Here is a 12,012-nt window from a genome sequence, read left to right on the forward strand (position 1 = left end):
AGCAGTTCATTCTTCATTCCAGGTTCGCAGTCCAGAGTAATTTTCTTTCATCAGTTTTTGAACTAGCAGTTGGGGAGGGTGTCTGGATTTCAGTCAGCTTGATGCAATTCTATGGATGTCTTGGTGAACTGAAGTGATATATTGGCCTGTATTTTATTTGTTTCTCTGACAAGATTGTTCATGCGGCACAGACCTGGTGGAAGGATGTGGCTAAGGACTGAAAGCCAGTGCAATGGGGTTGTTTTTATGAGAATGCTGATAATCCACATTGTCTGATTCAGGACAATGTCAATTTTCTTGGTGTCGGTGCCATGTTATGGTAAATGTGAGATGAAAGTTAAGCAGGCATGCTCAATACACAAATTTTTATAAAGAAACATGCTCAAGGTCTTTTAGCCAAAAACGTTTTAAAGTATCTTGAGGTTTAATGAACTAATAGCCATAGTTTAAGTAAGATCACGATCAGTTGAAAGTTATGAACTGGACAAGGCTTCATATTTTCATTTGTAATTCTCAGTCCGGCTCCTTGACTAAATGGTTAGTGTGTTGGCCTTTAGTCACAGGGGTCCTGGGTTTGATTCCCAGTAGGGTCGGGAATTTGAACTGTTATTGATTAATTTAGTTGTCGTCTTCATCATCATTTCATCCTCATCTAGACACACAGGGCGTCAAATCAAAAGACCTGCATCTGGCGAGCCAAACATGTCCTCAGACACTGCCGGCACTAAAAGCCAAATGCAATTTCATTTATAGATCTTAATGGCTAATGCTATTAGAAGTTAATTCTTCTTCTATTATGAACTAAAATAATTTAGGTATTTGTAATATTTATTGTGCCTGTCAGAATATGTTGTTGTTATCGTAGTCGACTTCTCATCATTAAAGATATGGCATTCCAGTAGAGTTTGGTGATCAGTGGAGTAGATGTTCCTCATCCATTATGGAATGGGAACATGGGATGCTGGGCACTTGGACTGATAAATGCCAATTCTTATTAAATGCACACCAAGGCAGTAGTGTCCTGTCCTGAGCCTAAAATTTGCTACTGTTTCCTTCCTGGGTTTTCTCTTGTTTCCTTTCCATTTTTCATGGATATTCAAATATTTTACTTGTACAATGTTGGAATACTAAATCCCATAAGTCAGCCTGAAGAGCACATAACGTACCTCGAGATCTTCAGTTATGTGTAATTTATGAAAGAGACCACATGCAGCGTACTTAGTTCTGTAGTTCTTCCTGCAGTGTCAAATCACATGTAGCAAAAATGGAAAGTGAGGTATACCAGACTCAAGGAATAAAGAACATTTCCCCTCCAATATTTTCAAAAGTCTGAGAAAGTACAAATTAATCACATAATAATCACATATTATAGTTTGTAATATTTTGTCAGTATTCAAGGTAGGTACATCAAAGTTAGGAAATGACTTACCTGTCACCTTTCATCACTCCAGCACCCTCTGCTGCCCAGTCCACATAAAGGCCTGGAGCACCATCCCTGGGTGCTGCACCAAATCTAGGGCTTTTTGGATCATAATTCAGCTCTACAGCATGAAGGCTAGCATAATTTGATCCATTCAGGCAGCTGGAATGTAGACATTCAATTGTTGCTGTTAGGATTATTACCTGTGGTTCACTGAATCCAAATCTGAAAATTCACTGTTTTCAGAAAGTACAAATAAGATTCCAGACTAAGTTAGGAAGTGAAAAATTACCTATACATTGCAAACACTCACACTTGAGTCTCAGGCAAGCATTAATCTCAGGGGTGTTTGGTTCATCTTTAAAGGTCTAAAATAAAATATGTATTCAAATAAGGCACTCAAATAAACTATAGGGGTGAAGGGGGAATTCAAATTTAGAATAGGGGCAAGGGGCCATTCATAGACCCTCAAAGAAAAGCCTTCACATTAGGACTAGGACATGACTCAATTGATTACCATGGTCATGATTATCTATAATAAAAAGATAATGTAACTGTTTCCTTTGTAAAGACACAAATAAGCTATTCAGTCTCTCTATAACCTGCGCATCCATTTACAAAGGTTTATTTAGTTTCTTCAAGTATAATACATGGAAAGACTAATTTTGTACACCATAGATCATCTGTAATATGATATACAAACTCAGTTTCGTTTTCACTCTGAAATAAGCTGAACATTGCATCCCTGAACTCACAAACATGATTTAACCCTTGTCCTGTAGACAACCACCACACCTCAGTATGAAGAATAAGATTGTGGTGTTTTGCTCTAATTTTGTACCACACATGGGCAAATACAGTAGAACCTCATTAATGCGGATCCCATTAGTCTGGACTTGGCTTAATCCGGACAGCCATTTAATAATAATAATAATAATACATAAATGCAATTACAGTATAAAACTGAATTATGAGCCCAATATTGTAAATTTTGCAGTTTGTGCCACAGCTAGTGGCAGGTTGTTGACTTTCACAACACTGGAAGTTGTGGCTAGAAGCAGATGAAGATAATCCAGGTTATCACATTTTAACAGAGGAGGAGATTGTTGAAAGTGTGATTGCTGCAGAAAGCTCTGAAATGGATGAATATGACCAGGAAGAAGCAGGTGATATTAGTAACCCTAAGCCAAAATGTAGTGAAATGAAAGACCATCTAAACATTATCATTAAATACGTTGAAGAAAACAACGATGAATACATATCTGCATATTACGAACATTTGAGATATCTGTGTGAGTTAGTTATTAAAGAAATTAATGTCAAAGGAAGATCAGCAGTTTCTTCAAACCAGTAAGCATGTCAAGGTGATCAATGAAGGTGTGCCTTGATTCCCATGTTCTAATTCTGTATGGCACTAGTTATTCTGTACTTTGTAGGACCTATTACTGTATTGCGTTATATCTTGTATAACCTTTGTATTTCTTAAATTTAAAATACTGTACTGTACACGTTCTTTTACTGAACAGTGTGTTTAAATATATACCTTGGCTCATTTCATAAGTTATATTTTTTAATCCGGACTTTCATTAATTCGGACAACCTAGAGCCTCAGTCTGGATTAATGAGGTTCTGCTGTATGTATGATTTAAGAAGTCTGCTTTTAATAAAATTTGAACTTCTGCCAGGAATGGACAGCATGGCAGCTTGCAGATTGGTGATCAATGGTGTTCAGCGATGAATTATGGTTCTGTCTGTGTACAGATGACTGCCAAATTTGAGTCATGAGATATCCTGGATCCATGCTTCATTGTAGAGCAGCACACTGTCCCAGCAAGATGTGTCATGGCGTGGGGTGCCATTTCCTATGATTGCCATTCCTCACTGAATGAGTCCTAATGGCACAGTGATATGTCCAGGAAATATTTTAACCGTTTGTGTTTCCCTGCCTGGTGTGGTTCAACAAACCCATTTTCCAGCAGGATAATTCCTGGCCTCACACAACATGGGTGTCTCTGGTCTTTCTTTGTGATGTCAACATGTTTCCTTGGTCAACATGGCCTCCAGACCTCTCACCCATTAAAATATTTGGGATCAGATTGAACAGCAACTTTGACCGGCACCAACTACGGCAGATTGGGAGGGTCATTGGCACCAGCTGTAGCAGGATTTACCCCAGGTGAACATCCGATGTCCATATGCCTCCATACCCAACTGTATCGCTGCCTGTGTCCGTGCTATGTTTGGTCCAACACCATACTAAGTGCATCCTGCAAGTGTTTGTTAGCCTGCAATAAATGTTTGGTGTGTTTTCCTTATACTACCATGCCCTGTGCCTACACCCATGTATAGTCCGCGCACCTTTTAGCGACATTTCTTTGTACGGGGGGGTGGAGTAAGGAGGGAGGTCTCATGGTTCCGATAATACTGCCAACTGAATGAAAATGAAATCTGAATTGGATCGATAATATGATCGATCGATATGAATTTTCTAAACCCTTATTATCTTAAGCCAACAACTGTGTGATACACACTTTATATAACATTAAATAACATTTCTCGATGTGAATGTTGTTCCCAGCATGAATTCTATAGTTTGGCTTTGCTGTGTAAACAACAACAGTACTAGTATGTAAAGTGTACGCCAGATGTCACACAGCGATGCATAAGTGATTCATAGTTTGTGTTTCAAAGGTTGCCAATACGAATCTCAAAGATACCCGAGGTCGACCTATTCAGCACTAGGGTGTCCAAGTATCGCTAAAAGGTGCGCGTATGGTATATCTCCCTGCTCTAGACCAAGGATGTATTTAGCAAATTTAGCAAGGGCAGCGAATGCAAACACTCTTCTGCCAGAAATAATGGCAAATATTATTTTTCCCTTATATTTACCCGTAACCCTAGATGGAATGTTCAATTTATTTATGACTTCTTGACAGTGGAAGCAGCTCAACATTCACTAGAATTGGCATTGACTGTATAATGTCAAAATAATGTATAATAAAATACACTAATTTATAGTACAATTTAGAAATTTAGATTGAATTTATACTGGCAACCTACAGTGATCTGGCCTTGAGCTGGATGTGTATCTTTCCTTTTGTTATTGGGGTGGGGCAGGAATGCAGGTCAGTAAGGAGCTAATAATGAATGGGGAACACACTATATTGATAGATTTAGTGGCAGTAGCGTAGCCAGGATTTCAGTTTGGGGGAGGGGAGGAATTAAGGTAGTTCTTTATCCAGAATTATTTTATTCTGATAGGTGTCCAAACTTCCAAAGTTTAGGTAGTACAGAATACTTTAAAAGGAAATTAGTGTCTTTGGATCCAAGTAAGAGTGGTGGATTCGTGCAGATTTCAGAAGCTAATAATAATATACATTATATATAAGGTGCTTAATAAAAGTACAATTTGCTAAAACTTCTGGGGTGTCTGGACTCCTTGGATGACAACCCCCCCCACCTCTGCCAACCTCTGTTATTCCCATCCCAACATAACTGCAGCATTTCGTATATTCTGAGTACAAGTGAAATAAATGCAAGAATATATAGTTTGAGTAAAGATAAAATATTCTGGTTTAGAATAAATACGGTAATTTTATTATAATAATGGTCATGTGATAAGCTACAAAGAAGTGACATTTGATACAAAAAATGCAGCAAAGAAACACACACACAACATACTGTATATATAGAATGTAAGGGGTATGGGTATAGATATTTTGTTAGTTGGTAAAGAAAAATATATGTCACAACATATGCCAGGTAGGGTTTAACTTAGCCTGTTAGTTTGCCCTCACACCAGGCGAGTTTGCCGTGCGGTTAGGGTTGCGCAGCTGTGAGCTTGCATCCGGGAGATAGTGGGTTTGAACCCCACTGTTGGCAGCCCTGAAGATGGTTTTCCGTGGTTTCCCATTTTCACACCGGGCAAATGCTGGGACTGTACCTTAATTAGTATTTTTACAAAGGTTTTATGAGGAGCATTTATTAAGGTATACATTTTCCAACTGCCCTAAATGCACGAGACCGGACAGAAGAACTAGCTGGAGGCTGAAGAGCGTTGCAGGGATAGCGCTTCCTTCTGTTTACTTTTCCACACCAAACTCCATGGCGTAACAGCCCCGAAAGGCCATCGCCTACCAAGCGACCGCTGTTCAGCCCGAAGGCCTGCAAATTACAAGGTGTGGTTTGGTCAGCACAACAAATCCTCTCCACCATTATTCTTGGTTTCCTAGACTGGGGCCACCATCTCACCGTCAGATAGCTCCTCAACTTATAAGCACGTGGGCTGAGTGTACCTTGAACCAGCACTCAGATCCAGGTAAAAATCTCTGACCTGGCCAGCAATCGAACCCAGGGCCTCCAGTTAGAGGCAGGCACACTACCCCTATACCGCAGGGCCAACTGTTAACTTTTAGGTCTCCTTATTTTAGAATTTGAATTACGGCATCCTGCATTCAATTCCCGGCACTGACAGAGTTAAGAAAGGCATGGGTTGGGGAAGATATAGCCTTGTTTGTGGGTGCAATAGAGTTCACCTCGAGTCTCCTGTAATTGAAATATCTACGACCTGGAAGGTAGTCACCTTCACAGGGCATAGTACAAAGTGGTTCCTTTTTTTAAGAAGACAAATTGAATGAAGTTTCTACTTCCTCACAAACGAAGAACGATATTATCAATTTTACAAACAGTTTCAGTAACGCAGCTGGTTTATATTAATAGTACAGAAGCTATGATTTCGATTGTAGGATAAATTAGATGGTAACGATCAAAACCATCAATATCTACTGAAGATCCATCACCGCACTCGGTAGGACTGGCTTTCTTTTCATATTCACTGGGCGAGTTGGCCATGCAGTTAGGGGTGCACAGCTGTGAGCTTGCATCCAGGAAATAGTGGGTTCGAACCCCACTGTCGGCAGCCCTAAAGATGGTTTTCCATGATTTCCCATTTTCACACCAGACAAATCCTGGGGCTGTCCCTTAATTAAGGCTACGGCCACTTCCTTCCCATTCCTATCCCTTTCCTTTCCCACTGTCGCTAGAAGACCTATGGTGCAACATAAAGCAAATTCGAACTAAAAATAAAAAATCTTTTCACAACCCCTTCCAAGGAAATGTTGTATTCACGCTACTGGCCTGGACTTATATCCCACCCACTGAAATTATTTTGTGGATAAGCCACTGCATCCACTCACCATTTAAGGTACAAGGTAAGTCCGAAGAATGGGTGGATACTCAAAATACACCACCATAAATGATGTGGTTATGGCTCAAAATTACTAAAGAAAGGTAAGGGACAGGATCTAGTGTTTTAAGTCGAATCCGAATCAATAGAACATGACCTTCCATTTAAAAAAATGTTTCATGCATCGACTGCGATTCAAGCCTCGGTCGTCTTGATGAGAAGACAGAACCATTGGAACCGAGTTATCACGCCCGCTAATTACAAAGTAGTTACCGACACTTTTGATGGTGCCATTTGAGGTTCCAATCAGTCCCCGGGCATTTGACAAAATATATAGGCCTACCTATAGAACTTAGGCACGCATCCGCGAATAAAGAACCCATTTTTCATAACTTACCGAGGATGCACATAGTTTTGGTTTCTTTTTGACAAAATGGTCCATCTTCAAAAAATGTTAGTTATATGGCACAAAATGAGGAACTAACATGCAGCTCACAATCCTGTCACAGTCTTCCCAATGCTGCAACTTAAGCTCAGCACATCTCTCAGCCACGGTACAACCCCAGGATCCCTAGGATATGGTTGTTTCCTTTAACCGATGTGCAAAAGCTGACATGATGTTGTAAGCTTGCAACTGTTTCTGGCCGTGGCCCCCATTATCTCGGTGGTCACGTTCCGGCCCCCTACTGAGTAATCCCTTGCTAATTGCCCTTTTCCTCATCTCTTGACATCTCTTGTCAACACGCGGTTATAGCCCCAATACTGAGGCCTCTACAGGGAAATATCCCTGCACATCACAATCCTAAGTGTTTTCCTTTCATTCAAGCGGTACAAATATGGAGAATTATGTATGGCCCTACTGAGCCTTGCTAGTAGATTTTTTTGTCGCTACGTTAATTGAACATTTTGGTGTAAGTTTTTAAGTTGTCCGTACCATACGTAAAACTACGGCTGATCCTTGTTCTTGTTCTAGTTCTAGCGGCCCCCCTTGGACACCCCCTTGTTGGCTACGCCAGTGTTTAGTGGCAATATTTATATTCTTATTCAGGTGTAATTTGAATTTCATGTATGACAGAAGATGGATACAAGGAAGTTTACCATTCTGCAATTCATCAGGATACCAGGTGCTTCAGATACATACAGTTTGGTAAGTTGGGTGGCCTAAAGTAACGGTTGCTTTGGAGAAGCAGATTTTCTGTCCATACTCCTGATGTCTCAGCAAGATCTGTGCTTTATTGTGCAGAGGAACGGTCTTCTACTACTAAAGGCAAATTAGAAGCAAATGAGTTGAGTCTTTCTAATACTCACTAGATGAGGATTCAAGAATTGTGCACAAGGGGAGAGTTATTAGTAGAGATGACTTTGTTCACAGTAGAACATTAATAAACACTCTGGTTGCATGCTATGTTATAGTAATGACAAGTTGGTGGATATGCTGTTAGTATATGGGGAAATTTGAAGAAACAGGTTTCATTTTGTGGGGCTATATGCATGACATTATTTACACGACATTACCTTATAATAGGATTGGGACTGTAAGTGAAAGTTTCTCAACCCTCATGCTGTCGAGGGTGTACGAAAGAGTGCTATCTGTGGAACAGTATGGTGGTTAATTTAAACATGTTTATAAATAAAATGCCACTGCACAATAATGGAATTGCACTGTCTATTTTAATTTTTCTTCATTCCATTATTGGAGGCTTTCTCCTTTAGAATACACTGGCAGAAAAAAAATATCAAAACACCAAGGGGTTTTGCTAGATTAACGAATGTTGGTAGGCATGTTTATATATCTGAAAGATGACATTGATTCAAATTTCCCACAAATCGCATTAGCGTGGCGCTAGTAGCGGCCCCATGACATTGCCCATCAGATGTGCTTTAAATATGGGCAGTATGTACTATGCGCGAGCGTTAGTTACCTGTGAGATTGGACAGAGTGACTATGAGTGAGTCAAGAATGCCTTTACAATGATGATGAAGCCAGTATCAACAGCTCACTGCGCTTGAACGAGGCATATAACAGGGCCACATGAAGGTCGATTCTCCTTCAGTGCTATTACAGAACGACTTGGCAGGAATGTTTCCACTGTGCATGCATGCTGGCAGGAGTGGTCATGAAAAGGTACGCTCGCAAGAAGACCGGGCTCTGGACGACCCCGTGACACCACCGAGAGGGAGGACCGCCGGATTTACCGTATGGCTCTGGCACAGCGGACTGCGTCTGCAGCAGCAATTCGAGCGGTTGTTGGCACCACAGTTATGCAACGAACTGTTCGAATTCGGTTACTTGAAGTACATCTCCGAGCCAGGCGCCCTGTGGCATGCAATCCACTTACTCCAAACCATCAACGTCTGTGACTTCAGTGGTGTCAAGCGAGAGCTCATTGGAGGATGGAGTGGAGGTCCGTTGATGAAAGCCGGTTCTGCCTTGGTGCCAGTGATGGCCATGTTTTGGTTAGAAGGAGGCCAGGTGAGCGACCTGCATTCCACCTGTCTGGACCTACACCAGGAGTTCTGGTCTGGGAAGCAATTTCCTATGACAGCAGTAGCACTCTCGTGATTATCCTGTGCACCCTGACTGCAAATGTGTACGTCCGTCTGGTGACTCGACCTGTTGAGCTGTCATTCATGAACAGCATTCCTGGGGGTGTTTTCCAACAGGATAATGCACGCCCCCATGCCACTGTTGTAACCCAACGTGCTCTACAAAGTGTCAACATGTTGCCTTGGGCTGCTCGATCCTCCAATCTGTCCCCAATCAAGCATATATGGGACATCATTGGGCGACAACTCCAGCGTCATCCACAACCGGCATTAACCGTCCCTGTATTGACCAACCAAGTGCCACAGGCATGGAAATCCATCCCACAAGCTGACATCCAGCGTCTGTGCGATACAATACATGCATGTTTGTATGCCTGCATTCAACATTCAGGCGGTTACACCAGTTATTAATGGACCAGCATGGCACATTTGCAATGGCTTTTCTTGTGTGGATATTAACCTGTAGTCTTGTACCTTTAATCAATTAAATATGTTACCTCGACAAATGTATTGCCAAAATTTCTGTATTCTATATTCTTTATTTCATGGTGTTTGGATATTTTGTTTCTGCCAGTGTAGAATTTTTTTTGCTTTATATCGTGCCAACACACATAGGTCTTATGGCAACGACCAGTGTAGAGCAACCCATTGCACAGATACATAGAGATTACTGACACATTAGAAGTTTGGATTGAAAATCTACTTCTCCAAAGCACCTGTTACTTTAGGCCACCCAAATTACTGAGTTCTATATGTCTGAACCACTCAGACCCTGTTGAATGGGAGATTAGCAGACTGCCTCAAGTCCATCTTCTGCCATACATGAAATTTTACATTTTTAGAAACGAGTATGGTAGATTTTGCTTGCTTGTAAGAAACAGGTTCTGCAGCACATAACATAGGTGAAGACTACAAATTGGTGATATAGGCTCAAGGGATGGAAGAAACACAATGGCCATAGTTGTTCAACAAGAGCATCTTTCAGACACTTGGTGATACTGAATTCACATACTGACCTGTAGATAGTGGCTGCATCATTTCTGGACCGATTCTGCTCTGCATCTTCCAAGCACATTTGTAAATTCCTACTTTCTTCAAGCAATGTCAGTAGGTTTAGCTCTTCACGTCCAAGCTGATACTCTAATTCTGCCTGCTGTATCCGAACATCAATATTACTGTGAACAAAACATACCATAGGCTAAATAATACAGAGCAATCAACCTTACAACGTTAAAGAGTAGACAATATGTTAACTTATCAAGTGCTGACCATGCCCGTGGGGGAGAATGTTTTAACAAGTGTAGGCATTAGCAATTAATCCAGATACAACAAATGTTGTGAAAGTCAAGATATAGGTCACATGTATTCTGTAATGCAGTGGTTCTCAAATATTTCCAGCTCTTCAAAGCTCGTAGTTGGCCACCACCCTATGCATTTTTATTACAGTTTCTTTTCTCTTAGAAACCTTTATACTTGAGAATAATGTAGAATAAGTATGAGGATTTCAAAATTTGCAATAGTACATAAAGTTATTTTAATAAAAGCTAGGATGTGTGGCTGAAACAAGAATGTAAAAAGAGATATATAAAAATAATTTTACATCAACAAAGTGTCAATATTAAGCTGCTGATTAAATTGAAAAGTGCTGGCTTATAAATAAAATAAAATAAAATAAAATAAAATAAAATAAAATAAATAAATAAATATATATTGGATCATGGATTCGATTCTGGCTGAGGTACTCCGTATTTGAAGTGTTAGAAAAAATCACATCACATGCTCTTTTTTCTGACTGTGAATTAGTTGTTTGTGCCTCCCTTGTAAAGCTCTCATGCCTGCGGTCCCCTCTGACTTTGGGAGTGCCATACAAGCACTTTCAGGTGAGGTAGCAATAATGATAGTGAGGAGAAAACTGTTGTTGCAGTGTTCAAAATCATTATAAACTCAACAAGGGAACGAAGAGGAGTGTGTTGGGATGAACACAAACACCCAGTTCCCACATCTGTGGAATTTACCAGATGCAATTATAGTCTCCAACCTGACCAGGAATATCACCCAGGACTTTCTGAACTGAAGGCTGTGATGCTGACCATTCAGCCAAGGACCTGGCTAGAGACTTATAAAGATGAAAAAAAAAAAATAAATAAAGAAATGTCATATGGCTTTTAGTGCCGGGATATCCCAGGAAGGGTTCGGCTTGCCAGGTGCAGGTCTTTCTACTTGACTCCCGTAGATGACCTGCGCATCGTGATGAGAATGTGTCTTACACATAAACCCAGCCCCCTTGCCGTTGGAATATTAACCAATTAAGGTTAAAATCCCTGACCCAGCCGGGAATCAAACCTGGGGTCCTCTGAACCGAAGGCCAGTACACTGACCGTTCAGCCAACAAGTCGGACACTTGTAAAGATAAATAATCAAGAATGAGCAAGTGTATTTATCTTCATGTTTGTATTCCCTTGTACAGTATTTTCTGCCAAGTTTTGGGGGATCTGAGAAAATTTACTTTTTTTCTTTACATCCTTGCCTTAATTCCTGACATATTTGATTTCATTTCATTTGATTTCATTCACTATCTTGATGTATTTTCTTAATTACAATTTCTTGCTTTTATAGCTTGTGGACTTCGCTCTATACAGAAACTTATTTATTTTGTTTATGCAGTAAGGAGTTTCATAGCAGTGGCACTCCAGCTTTTCTATCATTTTTACCAGGATTCAACTCCGGCATCTTTTACCTATGTTACTAAGTCTTTGATCAAATATAGCAACATAGAGAAACTCATTCACAAATGATCAAAGATAGTTTTCGTCCAAGGTCTTTTATGAAGGATTATCAAATTTCTTCTATCCAAATTATC

The 12,012-nt window shown here is 40.3% G+C and overlaps 1 protein-coding gene across 1 annotated transcript in view; it reads right to left on the reverse strand.

Moving 5' to 3' along the window:
* The window catches only part of sprt (PDZ domain-containing protein sprite), a 56,555-nt gene that overhangs the window by 15,391 nt on the left and 29,152 nt on the right, over positions 1–12,012 (reverse strand). Inside the window, exons 4-5 of the mRNA XM_067142034.2 lie at positions 10,169–10,327; positions 1,430–1,582 (exon numbers count right to left, since the gene is read on the reverse strand). Coding sequence (XP_066998135.2) covers positions 1,430–1,582; positions 10,169–10,327 — 312 coding nt within the window. The remainder of the gene's footprint in view (positions 1–1,429; positions 1,583–10,168; positions 10,328–12,012) is intronic.

The sequence above is a fragment of the Anabrus simplex genome, chromosome 2, assembly GCF_040414725.1.
Source record: "Anabrus simplex isolate iqAnaSimp1 chromosome 2, ASM4041472v1, whole genome shotgun sequence".
Taxonomy (NCBI): domain Eukaryota; kingdom Metazoa; phylum Arthropoda; class Insecta; order Orthoptera; family Tettigoniidae; genus Anabrus; species Anabrus simplex.